The 16,022-nt window shown below is 38.9% G+C and overlaps 1 protein-coding gene and 1 long non-coding RNA gene across 2 annotated transcripts; one reads left to right on the top strand and one right to left on the bottom strand.

Moving 5' to 3' along the window:
• Positions 1–6,023: 6,023 nt before the first annotated feature.
• On the bottom strand, positions 6,024–13,111 carry LOC111866948 (SAP domain-containing ribonucleoprotein). The gene is made up of 7 exons (XM_023856337.2): positions 12,972–13,111; positions 11,894–11,990; positions 10,832–10,908; positions 10,068–10,370; positions 9,082–9,195; positions 8,773–8,856; positions 6,024–6,670 (listed from the first exon to the last, which is right to left on the bottom strand). Exons 1-7 carry the CDS (start codon positions 13,005–13,007, stop codon positions 6,527–6,529), a joined length of 855 nt encoding a protein of 284 aa, XP_023712105.1. The 5' UTR covers positions 13,008–13,111; the 3' UTR covers positions 6,024–6,526.
• Positions 13,112–14,464: 1,353 nt separating this feature from the next.
• Positions 14,465–14,780, top strand: LOC117282520. The gene is made up of 2 exons (XR_004513279.1): positions 14,465–14,544; positions 14,736–14,780. It is a non-coding gene; the product is annotated as an uncharacterized LOC117282520 (long non-coding RNA).
• Positions 14,781–16,022: the final 1,242 nt, after the last annotated feature.

The following is a 16,022-nucleotide window of genomic DNA, read 5'->3' as shown; positions in this document are numbered from 1 at the left end:
GCACTGAAAGAAACAAAACGGCTCTTTATTGACCCACTGTCTCTCTTTGCCTCTCTCACGGCCCTGGAAGGTAAGAACTCCATATCGCCGCCGCTAGATCCTCATGTTTCCCATTTTACTGTACTTCACAGCACAAGCAAACAGAGCAGGTTCCTTAATACGGACAATAACAAAGTCAAAAACATCAACACAATAAATACATCCGTTCCTCTATGTCTGCTAAGACGTAAAAGTAGGAAAGAGGTTATGAGTACTGTACTTACAAATAAAGTTTTTCGGTCTACGGCGTTTGATTTAATTCCTTTACGAGCACACACACTTCCTCTCGATCTAACATGGCGCTGATTGGCGCTAATTCTGTCCGTTGCTTCCTTTGCTTCCTTCGAGCAGTCTCGCGGTACCAGGAGAATACATCACTCAGAACGTAGCAGCGAGTCAAACAATTTTGAGCGCTAAAAGCAAAGATACGCAAGCTGCTCCATGTTTCTGCTCGCCTAGGTATCGAGACAACTGCTGTGGAAGCCGAGGAAATCCAGCAGCACCGCGCTCACTTCGCAGAATGCCGCTAGCGCTTTCTATCGACGAGACTGTCCTCAATGAGTTCCTGCACGTAATTTACGATAGGCTGCACTTAATGTTGAGGTTTGAGGTCTTTTTGATGTACAGTATTTGATTTTCGAGAATGATTGTAACGGGTCGCATTTAATAAACTGTTTAGTTTCTTATGTTTTATCCCGACTCTGTTAATCATAATGTAATGTACAGAAAATACTACTGTTATTACTGATGATGTGTTAATAACGGCAATAATATTATCGAATATGCTACGTTTCAACCAAGGAACATATATCCACAAGGATAAAGCAAAAAAAAAATAAAATAAAATAAAAAAAAAAGGTAAATCCCAGTGCTTACTTAATTAGTATGCCATGAAAACATGGGGGAATGGAGGTATAGCTGACCATTCTTGACTTTGGCACTAGATGACGGTGAGTGGTCAGCTTCGCGCCCCAGCCTCTTACCTCGGGGGAAAGAGCCCCCAGTATCCATTGGATAGGAGGATGAGGGGGCCCAAGAGCTGGTCTGGACCCTATGAAGAAGAGAAAAATCTTGCCCCTGCCAGGAAGTTTACCCCAGCTGTCCAGCCCATAGCCTGTCACTATACCATCTGAGTTATCCTGACTCCACAATATTCACAAGGGTCCAGAAGTAAACAGACACTGACAGGGGTCAAAGAGACACAAATGATGCAAAATTTCATTTCATAGAATGTTCCCAGTTTATTAACCATGAAACAAATTTTAAACCATGCTTCATAAGAGCCAGGCTCTTTGTTTTACCTCACTTCTGCTGGTTTCTTGTGTGGCATACTTCTCAAATTTGAAGATGGAGGTGATATGTTTCTTTGAACTACATAGCAGTACAAACCATACTCTTTCACAGTCGCCACTGTAAGATCTTCAAATCCAGCAAAACTTATTAGTTCATCACTCTTCACCCCATGCAGGGTTTCTCACACCCTTAGAGTCAATGACAGGCCTCTAAGCCCTTCAAGAAATTCTGTTACGACAGCTGAATATTCAGCTCTGCTTGCCACCTGCTTTCACACTGGTATCTTGCTTGGCTTATTCTTTGACCCTGAAGATGGAGGCGATATGTTCTTCCAAAACATTGGCAGACTTTCAACAAAGTACAAGGCATTATATCCCAGAAGACAGTACTCTTCATAGCCACCACTGTGAGAACCTCAAATCCTACAAAGAACTCTTTTTTTCAGGTTCCTTCAATCTCTCTTCTCGAAGAAAGCAATATGAAATTCTACCCCAATATGAAAAACAACAGATAAAATTATGGTTTTACCTTTTTAATGAATTGGATTCTGAACTGAATCATAACATTCATTTTTCAAGTTTCTTCACTTAACTTCAGAATGAACCTCATTTTTGCTTGGTATTATGAACTTCACTTTTGCCAGCTTTAGTGGATAGACAGTGTTGCATGGTAAGCGCAATGGTTCCCCACTAACTTTGCCAACAAGCAGCAGTCACCCAGTTGGTATAGTTCACTGGCAGACCAAAACCATGGACTTTTGTTTGTTTTATGAACTTCAAAACATTTCTTTATAAAAGAGAAACACTTTCTTCCAGAAATTCAAACCTGTCTCAATGCAATGCATGTTCAAAACTCAAAGTATTAAAAAGGACATGTATGTGGAGCCTGCCAGTGACAGGATGTCATATCTAATGTGATTGTTCTGATTGTCCACGCTCCAAGAGAGGATAAAACTAATGATACACAGGACAGATGCTATGAAGAACTGGAACATGTATTCCCCATGCACCATATGAACATTTTTGTTAATTTCAATGCCAAACTATGCAAAAAGAAAAATATAATTTTCAACAGTCAATTAAATTCGATTCATTTGCATACCAATCTTACAATAGCATAACGGTTCATCAGGCATAATCTATAACTCAGGTGTAATTCTGACACAGGAAACAGCGTGACTAAGTAAACTGCTTATTGTGAAAGTCAAGTACAGTAGAGAAGCAGAATTTAATGCAACATGGGACTTACGACACATAAGTGAGCTACCCTGTAGTTGATATGCTTACTTTATAGTATCCTTCCAGTAGTCTGCTGAGTGCTTGAAACAATGTCTCTGCACAAACAAGTGCAGGAGCAGGAGTGAAAAGGTAAAATGAATCATTATACCATAATAAACTGGTACATGATAGCAGTGACCTCAGTTGTCTCTTATTCAGAAAAATTTCATTAAGTATCGAACTATGTACATGAATATGCCAACCTTTCTGCTTATGTTAGTTCATCACAAATGAACTTGAATTACTGCATACAGAGAATTACCAGAAATACCTCAATAGCATGCCTGTTCTTTATACTTCCATGTTCATGGTCAATTTCTGTGGTCCAGTATGACTCCCACAAAATACAGTTAATCTTCCATATAATGAAATTCAGGAGACCCAGTCTTGAAGTTTTTTGTTTTTTTACACAATGATACAGCTGATATAATTGTACTGCATTCTAGCTTGTCAAATTCAGAATTTCCTACATTCACTCCCTTATTGGCACTTTTTTTTTTAATATGAAGTCAGTTTTTGATCACACAAAAGCTATAGTCTACTCGTATAGTTCTAGACCTTGATCCAGGAATCTTGGTATATGGTAGAAATGATATCCCATCCTTTTGGGTGCAGTCACACAGATGGACATGTCTGACAAACTGTACTGATGTGCAGAACAGTGAGGCATGTCAGTTTTCTGCCTGACTTTGTGTACAGCAAATCATATCATATAACTGTTAGACAGTATGCTCTCTATTATCTGTTCTAATGAACAGGAAAAGACATGGATAATCCAGTGATCATCTTTGGATGTGATTGCTGAATAAAGAAATTCATAAATGTGAGCACAATGTGTGATTTCAGTTCTCTCTGCAACTTTTGTCAGAAACATTTTTTGCCCTGATAAATATTTAGCAAGTTGTGCTCCAGATACTTGTTGGAATGGTTGAACAATTTTTCACAAAATTCTCAAACATCAAACTCAATGAAAATCTGTCCAGTGGTTCGCAAGTAGTTTGCTGTGTACAAACATGCAAACGTAGCAGTTGCTCTTTAGGATGTGAACACGCATAAAAAAAGACGCATACATGAGCTGCAAATTAGATATCTATGAAGTGTTAGCCAGGAGTATACTGTATTACACTTTCAAATCCATCATGAAAAATCTCACTCTAGATCTGGAAAGACAAAAACTGAAGAAGAAATGTGTCTAATTTTATGAAACATGAAGCAGAGATGGGCACTAGCATCCCTTTATCTGCAGTTCGTACAGTGTCGCAAAAATTTGCTGATTTCAGCACAATTACAATTACTATAACATAAAAATGGAGAGGTACGCCTGCCACTCCATCTCCCTTAACATTCAGATGCTGACAGTTCTGAATCTAGAGTTAAACAAACCTCAAGTACTACTGAAACCACTCATAACAAAATGGCTTATAAGATTCTGTAAGAAACTATCTGCACATAAATCTGAAATATGATACATTAATTATTAGGTTTGGTGAATAAATGTTTTCAAGCTCTGTCTTCATTCTCTGCATCTCTGTCACCACATCAACATTAAGCAAACATTTATTACAGGGTGTTTATAAACACACAGTGGATAAAAGCCTCCATTTTGTTTTATTAAATGTAATAAGTCTTGTACTATGTTATGCACATTCAGTCACAATGCCAAGACAAAATAAAATTCAAGTTCTCTGTTACAAAACATAATCTAAGACTCCAAGCATGAATGCATGTTAACAATATAAGCTCATGTCTGAATCAGAATAAGAATTTCTTACTTCATGTATATACATTCATGGAATAAAAGTGTCTGCATAATTCTGCACACCAAATTCTTGGGAATAAGAAATGAAAATTACACCAGTAAATGCAACATGCATAAATACCTCCATAGTCCTGTGACCTACTAGAAATAATTACTTCAACCAACCCTGATTACTTAATCAGAAAACAGCAATGGCTATGAAAACTAATGCTTGGGGGGTCAATAGTGTTCATGTAGAAATTTGGATCTAAAATAACACAAGAAAAGAAAATCCTCTGACCTTGAAAACAGAATATGTACATATACAATAAACTTCAGACAATTTGTCTTGTTGTCCACTGTTTACAAACTCTAACCAAATAAAACTGAAATCAGTTCATAAATTTCTTTACAAAAACATGTCACTGTATTTTACCAGGTTCCCCAAATTGAAGCATTATGAACAGATATCCAATATGTATAATCAATGATATTTGGACATTTGTATATAGCAAGTTAGATACAATAAATTATTAGATATCTGTTGTACTCATGTGTGACTTTCTTACTGCCACAACTCTTTAAGGAATGCCAGTCCTTTCTCTTGACCTGACTACTTCTTAAAAGAAATAATGGAAAAATCTTTTACTTGATGTGCTGTGGGAATGAGGGTGCATTGTCATCAACAACTTGCACTGTTAGATCATTTTTAGGAAGTTAGCAGATTTTTTTTAACGTGCTTCAGTATTCGTATGCCTGTAGAAGTCCACTTATACATACACAGGACTTTTCTTCCATAAGATTGCCTACACAAAGTATGATGTACCCTGATTCATAGAGTAGATGGATTTTGGTGGTTGTAAGCATAACTATGCAATTTGAAAAGATTTTGCCATTATTTCTTTTAAGAAGTAGTCAGGTCAAGAGAAAGGACTGGCATTCCTTAAAGAGTTGTGGCAGTAAGAAAGTCACACATGAGTACAACAGATATCTAATAATTTATTGTATCTAACTTGCTATATACAAATGTCCAAATATCATTGATTATACATATTAGCATATACATATCTGGCATCTTTCAGTGAACAAAAACACACATAAAAGTCCTCACGGTTAAACACCATGCCATGAAGATAAAGTGGAGGTACATTGCAATTTTCACACTCCAGCTGCTTTACCCCTGGGAAAAAGGTTCCTTGTACCCAATGGATAGTAAATTGGGTGGAAACCAGAGCCAGCCTAGATGCAGTCTTATATATATATAAATAAATCATCAAAGGCTGCCAGTTTTTCTCAAGCAGTGTCAGAGATGAAAATGGTAAAGACAACAGATGTTCATCTTGGATAGACCGCCCCAGGGAATTTGTTAACTTTGTTGCTATGATGATGCATTTGAGTCAAAGCCAATTTGTTTCCCCGTTACTTCATTTGCCAAAGAGCTGGGATAGCACAGTCGGTATACTAGCTGGCTACAGGCTTGACATCTAAGGGGTAGGAGCATGAATCCCAGCGGATGCAAGAATTTTCACTTTTCCATGTCATCCAGAATGGCTTTGGGGCCCACCCAGCCTCCTATCCAATGGGTACTGGGGACTCTTTCCTTGGGGGTAAAGCAGCTGGGGCATGAAGCTGACCACTCACCCCCAACTAGAGCCAAGGTCAAGAAAACGTGGGTCTATACATTCACTCCTTCATACGTCTTCATGGCATAGTGCTCAATTAGTTAGGCAGAGGTACAACTTTACCTTATTACTTCATTTGCCAGAAAAGCATCGGGCCCATGACGAGTATATAAATTTCACGTTTTATAGTAACCATGGTAATGAGATGCATTTCTGCCAGGTTATGGTGTGACATATAACAAAAACATTTTCTCAAATTCCTGTACTCTTTGGGATGGGAATGATAGTAAATTTTTTCTTTTCACAAATTTTATTTTATTATAAGAAGGAAAGAAGTATGCCATGCATATTGCTATTTGGACTATTAACAACTTCATTCACCCTTGTAGCTATGAAACATGTACTGAGATGATTATGAGGGTGAGATTCATACAAACATAATACTTCCTACAAGAGTTACGGAGAGTACCACACCATCACACTGCACTGCTGCTGACATGATACATTTCAACACATTCTTGTGCCAAAGCAGTCCAATAGAGTGACAATATGACAGGCTATTTGGTAAGCTTAAATCGCTCTGCTCGAAGCCGCTTCTTCTCCTCCAGGACACTGTTGCTTATGGGGCTCTTCTTTCCGTGTGCTGTATCATCAGCACCAAATCTCCACTTCCTCTTTTCCAGCTTTTCACTGAGTTCAACCTAAGAGCATGAAGAGTGATCAATATTTTTCAAAGAGGGAAGGGAGGGTCAGAGGGGTGACAAAGATTTCCTAAGAACAGTCAGGAGGTTTCTTTTTGTTACTTCTCAAATCCAACCTAGATATTCGTAACACATATCTTTATTTCACAGCCTGAATTGCGGAGGTTATACAGCACTGAATGGGAGGATGGTTGTATATAATAAACTGGGAAGGATCTGGAATGAAGTAATCATGGTTTATTTTGAGATATCCTAAAATATTCAAGACACTGAGAAAAACTACACAAGTCTCAGCCTGGATATCAAATCTGGGAACTTCCAAAAAACATAAACCTTAACCAGTCAACCTTGCCACATATTAGTGACTAGATGCAGGGTTTCACCTGATAACTGGATTTATTGAACACTTGAAACTACAAATAACGATAACGACCTCACTGTTCTAAACTCTACAGATCGCTAAAACTACTGCACATATTAAGTCCTCTGTCTGTCATCTCTAGTCAGTGCTAAGCTGCTAATAATGCAACTGAAGATTGCTAACAAATGACTGTCAACTGCCAGGCTTATCCAGTTGGTCCGCATTATGTAAGTCATGTATGGACTGCACAGAAAACACCACACCCTCTATTGTTGCATCAGTATCTGTTGCTGCAGTCATGTATTCACCAAACCGTTGCTTAGCAATGACCATATCTATTTGTTCCATTATTCTGGCTTTCAGCCATCATGTCACAATATGTTTTTTTTTAATTGCTAGTGGGGTGGGACTAAGTCCCTTGCACTGCGGCCACTTCTGGCCTATTGTATCAGCCCCGGATGATAGGTCAGGGTGATTGTGGAGCAACTGGAGGAATGAAGATTGGCAGGGGAAACCGAACTACTCGGAGAAAACCTGCAGCAGCGCCACTTTGTTCACCACAAATTCCACTTGACCAGACCTGGGATTGAACCCGGGCAGCTGCGGTGGGAAGCCAGAGACTAACTGCTTGAGCTATGGCACAGCCAATCACAATATGTTACTACAATACCAAGTTGTGCAAAAAAATATATGTTGCTGTTTAGGTGCATGTTTTCTGACAATTCCAAATTCTCCATTCTTTGACACAAATTAAATTTATTAATTTACTTTCACAGCTCAATGTAACATATCAGCACCACCAGCATAATGCTGCTGCACTGTGATGGTTTTCTGCCTTACCAGTCATAATAATAACAGCCTGGAGGACGGCTGATTTATGAGTACTCCAATCACATTCTTACTGCAGGGATGCTTCACACATTACATGCCCAACTACAACCATGTTAAGCAACACAACAGACATTGCAGTCCACGACATATACGTGCAAACTGAACTCAGTAGAACGTTCCAAGTTTTCCGTCATTTCACATTAAATTTTACTGATACTTACTTACTTATGGAGCTGAGCCCTTCTTGAGATGCCAAATCTGCAGCTACTCAAGAAATTCCCAGCATTTTATGGAACCCAAAGGTTCATTACCGTGTTCACAAAAGTCCTCCACTGGTCCCTATCCTGAGCCAGATCAACCCAATCCATACCACCCCATTTTATCTCTCTAAGATCCATTTTAATATTGTCCCTCAGCTACACCTTGATCTTCCCAGTGGTTTCTTTCCTTCTGGCTTTCCCACCAGTATCCTATATGCATTCCTCTTCTCCCCCATTCATCCTCCTTGACTTGATCATTCTAATTATACTTAGAGAAGAGTACAACCAAGTTAATAATCTTAATGTTAATATACCTCCATTTCAGACATTCTTTTTCAATTTAGTGTTCAACTCCACTGTTAAACTGTACCACTATATGAACTGCAGATGTCCTTTATCATTAAGCAGGTGGGGAGGATGAGGAAGAAAGTCACTGTGGTGTATTAAAATCACTATTCTGACATTTGCCTACAGGAAAAAATCTCTGGATTTGAACATGATACTTCCTGAATGTAAGGTATATTAACATTCTGCTTCCTTGTGAAATGGGTTTGTGTTCGATTCCTGGCAGCATGCACATCCTGCTCCATCAGTTATGCCCAAATTCGGCATCAACAAAAACACACTTCTGCAGTTTACATATAACTGACCTTGCTCAAGTTTCTGCTGCTTACTGGAGACAATGTCAGCCCAAATCTCTCAGCCCGCTTACGAAGAATGTCTGAACTTTGCGTCTATAAACAGAAAGTAACATCATGAAATTTGACAACCACCTTACACTCTCATAAGAAGCAGCAAACAGCCAGTGCTACAATTTTATTTTCATACCCAAGTGTCTGTGTTATATCTTGCTACTACCAAATGACTCAAAATAAAATTTCACACATAATTTCTATATGTATATTATCTCCCATGATATGTATTGAAAATACCGTTTACGCAGTGCCTATAATACTAACAACAGTGGTGCCTGTGTTGAGGGGTGCCGATATTCCAAAGCGAGCAGCTCTGGCTTCCTTCTTGGCATCTACTGACAGTTCCACACCAAACTTTTGTGCTCGCATCTCCAGGCGCTATAAAACAAATTATAATTATTAAGAAGGCTACTAACACTTATTGTAATAAACCAGTCTGTTACAGTGTTGGATCTGATGTTATTCTTCAGCTCTGAATATGGAAGTAATACATTCCTCCAAAATGTCAGGCGATTTTCACTGCACTACAGGGTGGTACATCCTAGAAGACAGAACCTTTCTTAGTATATTTAAATTTCTCATGTCAGGTGATTTTTACTTGACTACAGTGTTAAATCCCAGAAAAAAAGAACACTTCTTAGCAGTTTATAAATTTCACACAAGTGGGACTACACACAGAATGCTGTATCTTACCAAGAAATGAATCCTTCTACAAGTCCTATAATGTTAGGATAGGAAGTGTGAACTGAAGAAGAAACTCTGCAAAGATGGTAGTACTGAGTACTAAAATGAAAAGTATAAGATCAAGAAATTCTACAGTTTGAATGCAATACTTCATTAAGCACCATGCCATGAAGATGTGGGGGGAATGGAGGTATAGCTCCACCATTCTTGACCTCAACCATAGATGAAGGCAAGTGGTCACCTTGACACTGACACTCTGGCTGCTATATCCCAGGGGAAAGGACCCCTGGTATCCACTGGATAGTACACTGCACAGGCCCCAGAGCCAGTCTGGATAGTATGGAGCAAAGAAAAATTTCTTACCCCTACTGGGAATCAAATCCCAGCCATCCAGCCTATAACTCATCACTATACTGGATCCCTTGAACGACAAGACCTCCCACAAATTTATTTCTTATTTCCAAGTCTCTGATTTTAAGATATTATGTTATATTCAGGGTTGTGCACAGATTATATGTGTATTTTATAAAATGAATCCTTCAGTGTTGATCAAAAACATCTCCAACCTCTTTCATGGAAAAGGCAGACAGCTTGATGACCTTCTTGCCATCAGACTGCTGCTGATGCTGGCGCTGTGGCTGCTGTCCTGTATCAGAGATGCCCTGTGCTGTCTGCTGCTGGTGGTTTTCCTTCTCAGAGCTTGCAGCAGATGGAACCACATTGCGGTTTAGCACAATCTTTTTGGCGCTTGCTGCAGCAGGTTTGTTGGACACAAGACTTTCATCCTCAGACACTGGTGCCAGCTTCCTTAGTTTTGGTTCTGGGGAGGTGCTGATGTCACCCACCAAGACTTCTTCCTCCTCTTCATCCTGCCAACAAAATGAGGAGTCTAAGCTGTTTCTTTCTGAGGGAAAATGTTTACTACTTGGATGTAAAGCATCATATTAGTGATTTTGACACTCACATGATATGACTACTGATGTATTTCTCTGTGATTACAAAGTAAACTTATGGTCCCTGATATGAGAAGAAAGCAGGATTCATTGTTCCAGAGCATCCATTTTCTCTCTTTATACAGAAAGTTCAAAAAGTGATTATGCAAGAAAAAATGTTGGCAAAATGGCAGATCGTGCGACCTTCTGACTATAACATTCTATTATAGGGTTAAGATACCATGTGCACTCAAATAGATATCAGACACAATTCAAGTCTGAAATTTCATTTTCTTTTCTAATATTTTATGTGGGCACAATGAGGAACTGGAACCATCAGTACCAGTATTACTACACAGAAATTTACAGTTCATATGAAGGGACTATCAGCAACTCACAGCGAGGACATCATCATCATCCATAATCTCCTCAGAATCACCTGCTACAGAATCAGGCTCTATGATCAAGGAGTTCTCTGCAATGAAAAACAAATAAAATTCTAGTTTTCAGAAGCACTTGATGGGACAAGGCCCCCTCACCCACAAATTTTATATTAATTTTTAGAGAATATAACTCAAAACTTAACCTTAAGTTTGCATTAAAAAAAAAAGAAGAAAAAAAAGAAGCCTCACATTGCATATGAGGGGTGAATATCAGCATTTCCTGCAATGCCTCCATGTGGAAGAGTTAAAAAAAATTCAACAATACCAAAAATTATGTACAAACTGAGTCCATTTCTATTCACCCTGTTAAAGCCAACAAAACAACAAATAAAGTGGGTGTATCTTCAATGCAGACAACAGATGGTGGTATACATCTTACTGATTTAATGTAAGCGTAGATTGTGCTACATGTTTCGACTTATAATAATCAGGTACCTCTCTATGACCTGTAACTCAAGTGATTAAAGTTAATAGTCGTTATGCAACTGATGTCTGTTGCTGAAAGTGAGCTGTGTTGATAGCTATAATATAGGATAAATATTATATACACAACATGATGGTATCTATAAAGTTTATAGTCCATAATCTATTAAACATCATCCTTCCTTCATGTCCATCTCACAAATTTACTGCAACAGGTATGTAATACAAGCTCCTTATTTATACATCTGGAACTATTGCTATTTTGTTTAATGAGCCACCTACAACGAAGAAACACTAAAGGGAGCTACTGCATCATTGCTGAAATGAAGGAACTGAAGGGCTCTGACAGCAGAACACCACACATTATTTATGAAACTGGGTCAAAACCTTACTACAGAATGCCACAAGACTAAAACATTTTTCATATCAGTCACACAATACATAGCAGCCAAATATGGCTTTAAGTTAATAATAATATTTTGTTACTGCCAGAAAGGGGTTACAGCAACATCTATAATTACTTAGTCCCAATCTTAACTGTAGTTTAGTTCTTCAGTTCTGCTGAAGTACCTTTATCAAACTAAAATAACTTACCTCCTTGTAAAGATAGCTGTAATCTTCCTACCAATTCAGTTTTATTTCCCACCACACTCAGACCTCTACCTTTCAGTTCCTTCTTCAAATCTGCCACCTGAAAGTTATCAACACAGTGTTATACACTTACAGGAAGATCATTCAACAGCTCATAGTCAACACTAAATAAAACTGGTGCAAATACAATGCACATACTTTCTCATATATGGTTTACCCCAAATATGTTACCTTCTAAACGAAAAACTGATTGTTGTTCAGTGGATCACTGTTCACTTAGTGGGTGGTGGAGTCCAGCTGGGTCCACTCGGCACGGCGGCCACTCATTGGCCTATTGTACCTGCCTTGGGTGATTATGATAATGGAGAATTTGGCAGGGGAAACCTAAGTACTCGGAGAAATCTCGCCCCGGCGCCACTTTATCCACCACAAATCCCACTTGACCAGACCAGGGATCGAACCCGGGCTGCCGGAGTGGGAAGCCAACGACTAACCGCTTGAGCTATGGCGCGGCCTTGTAGATCACTGTTGGTTGCTGAATACTGAACAATAAAATCTGACTACCTGGTAAATCCAGTTTCGAGAAAATTAACATTTCGCGTTTGGCTCCTAGTGCATGTACTGTTAATTCCCTGAAGATACCACACATACGGTGGATGTGATCTCCATAAATTACTGGAACTAAATCAAACTCATCTGAGCGTTTAAAAGAAAATCGACATTTTATTTTGTGGTCTATTCGAAGTGCAAATTTTGCAGCCGGTATGTTCGGATTCGCCGTGCACCGATAACCTATCTAATACCAAATACAAACAAAAGCTTCCCAACTCTTCACGAGCTGAAGTACCGCACAACCATATAAACACAAAAACAAGCAGACGAAATTCGAAAAGACCTTTTGGTAACTTAGGGCCAAAAACCTGCAAACCCGTCAGAATTTCCAGACCGATGTTTTTCACTACCACTTAAAGGAGAAAGTAAACAACAAATTCATTACATGCGTTCATACAGTACATTATTATTACATGTTATTCTTGTATACACTTAATATTATGAAACGTGTCACAGTGTAAATACCAACTTTTAATTTTGAAATATCTTGCAATTCATCAGCCATTTTTATTAACACAGTTACTACGGTTACTACTTCACACCTGCAACACACACACAAACCACACAACCTCCCTGACCTCGACACCCATGACACAAATCAGGGCAGCCAACAGATTCTATTAAGAACCAGCGATTTTTTTAATGCTAGTGAGGTGGGACTAAGTCCATTGTACTCCGGCCACTTCTGGCCTATTGTACCAGCTGCAGATGATAGGTGAGGGTGATTGTGGAGCAATTGGTGGAATGAAGATTGGCAGGAGAAATCGAAGTACTCGGAGAAAACCTGTCCCAGCGCCACTTTGTCAACCACAAATCCCACTTGACCAGACATGTGATCGAAATGGGGTGGGAAGCCAGCGACTAACCGCATAAGCTATGGCGCGGCCAACCAGCCATTTGATAACAAAACTCGCTACCCTAACGAAGTGCATAACTCGGAAAGTCAACTGGTCACATGTGTTCATTGACCGAAAGGCAAGTGGTAGCAACTCTCATAACAGATATGGAGACATACGCACTCCTCGGCTGCGCATACAATTATTTTCATGTAAGATTTGAGGCTTTCACGGCGGTGACTATGAAGAAAGCAGTCTTCTGGGATTTGGCACCGTGTATATGTGGTGTTAACCGACGTTTCGGAGGAACGTCAGTTAACACCACATATACACGGTGCCAAATCCCAGAAGACTGCTTTCTTCAACTATTTTCATCTCTACTTTTCCGTTGGTAATCAGATAGCCTGGAACCAATCACAGAACACCGCAGGTATTGTATCGAATCTCATGTTTTTAAACCAATCACAGAGCCCCGTTGAAGCCTGATTTCATTTTCGGTTGATGGCGGCAATGGTTGGCTATGCTTATTTACCTGTAATCACGGTGATGTATTTTTCCGTTATTTGGCAAGTATGGATTTTGATCTTTGATGTGATGTTGTGAAACAGGAGTCGACGTACGCACGAAGTTACATCTCCATGTTATTTATTTATTTATTTCGTCCCTATAGATCATTGTTACACGATATAGGACAAGTCAGTTGCTGTACATTGGCTGATTACAATAAGAGAATAAAGTTACAATACTTAAAATTGTTTACAATAGATTACAGTAGATTACAATAATTAAGATTTCATATAGTGTGAGGTGGAATCCATATTAGGTCCCCTCGGCACGTCGGCTTCCATATGTCCTATTGTACCTGTACTGGTAATAAAATGCTTATGGAGAATGTGATGAATTTCTCTATATGAATGGTATGCTTATTATGCCACCTGAAATTAACACTGTACATATTAAAAAATTCTTTTTACGAAATTTTAACCAAATCATATTTCTGTTATGACATATTAGGCATCTTTTGGTTTAGCCCACAGGAAGTCTATAGAATCTGAAGAGACTCAGAGTGTACTGTGATTGTCTTATAATTTCTGTATTGCTTCTTGCAGTATAAATGGAAACAAAGAAAATATTCTCTTCCCCAGGGTGCTCATCCATTAGGCACAGAGAAATTAAATTCATCAACTTTCCCAGGGATTCAGCACAGTATGTCTGTTTTAATTCATGATGTAATGGCTTTATTTTGTGTGGCTTAATCCAGAAAAGAAATTAAGCTTAGCAAATGTTTGCAATAAATGTATTAAACGTAACCCCACAACGTAACACTTGCACCATGTTTGTAATGTTTACTGATGAATTGTTTCTTGATTGTGAGACAATATGTTCTACTCTTACAGGGCTCTGGTATGGACAGGAAGATTTGGGATATCCTGCACTATTGATTCCGCTAGAATGCTGTGCACTGAACTGATGAAGATGAATACATATCATATTTTCAATAATCATTACATTACATATGTTACTTGAAAAGCAGACCACACTATCAGTATGATTCATGAGAGAATAAGGTGGTGAAGACTTTAATATGAGGAACAATGTAATCAAATGTACAAATTGTTATAATGGCAGTCCCTTGTAAAGGAGTGTGTGTTATTTTCCAATATGAAGAAATATGGTAGTCCACTACGTAAGGAAGCTCACTAACATTGTTTTATGTTCTATTAGAAGGGTTCTGCACTGAATACCTGACAACAGCTTTATTTGTTGACTAGGATGACAATCTCTCTTGATAGTTCCAATGGTGGAAAGTGTGTTGACCCAGAGAAAACACTACATTGCCCAGCCAGTGATAACAGTCCCCATATCATTAGAAGAAAGCAAGTGTGGGGATAAGTATCATTATTTTGGCCATATTATTCTGTTCAGTATTGAACTTATAAACAAGTATATGTTTCAGATGTTCAATATTCTCGTGTTACGTGGTAACCTACTTCTCTCTCCTATGTAATGTGATGAATAATTTGATGTAGGTTTCAGATTCAGTGAATATTTATTGAACAAACGCTTTTACACACACGAGTACAATTATTATCCACTACTTCATTGTCATAATCACTTCTTACACCTCTGATCTCAGTGAAGTCTTCTGTTCTCTATTTCTGATGTGAGATTGTTTCTGCTCTACCTGGAGCTACACTAATAACTGACTGACTGACTGACTCCAACGGATGCTGGAACTTCACTGTTACTCCGGTGGCTGTTATATTTCAACTGACTTGTCTCAAATCAAAGTCACATTGTGATGACTTGTCTCTTGTCAAAGCTAGGCTTTTATAACCTCGGCAGTTGCTATGCAATGAACCTTCTGTTGTCATGCAATGCTTCAAATAATTCATAACCTTTCATCTCCTAGGAAACACGTTTGTTGCCCCAGGCAACGACCCTCTGTTATTGCGGTTGTCACTGCGGGAACTCTCCATGTATTCGTTGTAACCGTGGAGACTCACTGTAGGCTGTTAACTTTTTTTTTTAATTCGCTTAGTGGGGGGGGGAGTCCGACTGGGTCCACTCGGCATGGCGACCACTGATTGACCTATTGTAGCCTGTCCCAGGTGATTATGATGATTGAGAATTTGGTGGAATGAACATTGGCAGGGGAAACTGAAGTACTCAGAGAAAACCTG

Source organism: Cryptotermes secundus, unplaced genomic scaffold (assembly GCF_002891405.2).
Source record: "Cryptotermes secundus unplaced genomic scaffold, Csec_1.0 scaffold899, whole genome shotgun sequence".
NCBI classification, from domain to species: Eukaryota; Metazoa; Arthropoda; class Insecta; order Blattodea; family Kalotermitidae; genus Cryptotermes; species Cryptotermes secundus.
Note: the sequence above shows the minus strand (reverse complement) of the source record. Positions and strands in the feature narration are given on the sequence as shown.

Bases quoted from the DNA above. Each gene is read 5' to 3' on its own strand.
- LOC111866948 (XM_023856337.2), bottom strand. From the start codon at position 13,007: ATGGCTGATGAATTGCAAGATATTTCAAAATTAAAA. The intron at 10,371-10,831 runs GTGAGTTGCTGA...TTTTGTTGGCAG, and splicing joins ATGATGATGATGTCCTCGCT to GATGAAGAGGAGGAAGAAGT. The intron at 8,857-9,081 runs GTTAGTATTATA...TTCTGTTTATAG, and splicing joins TCAACACAGGCACCACTGTT to ACGCAAAGTTCAGACATTCT.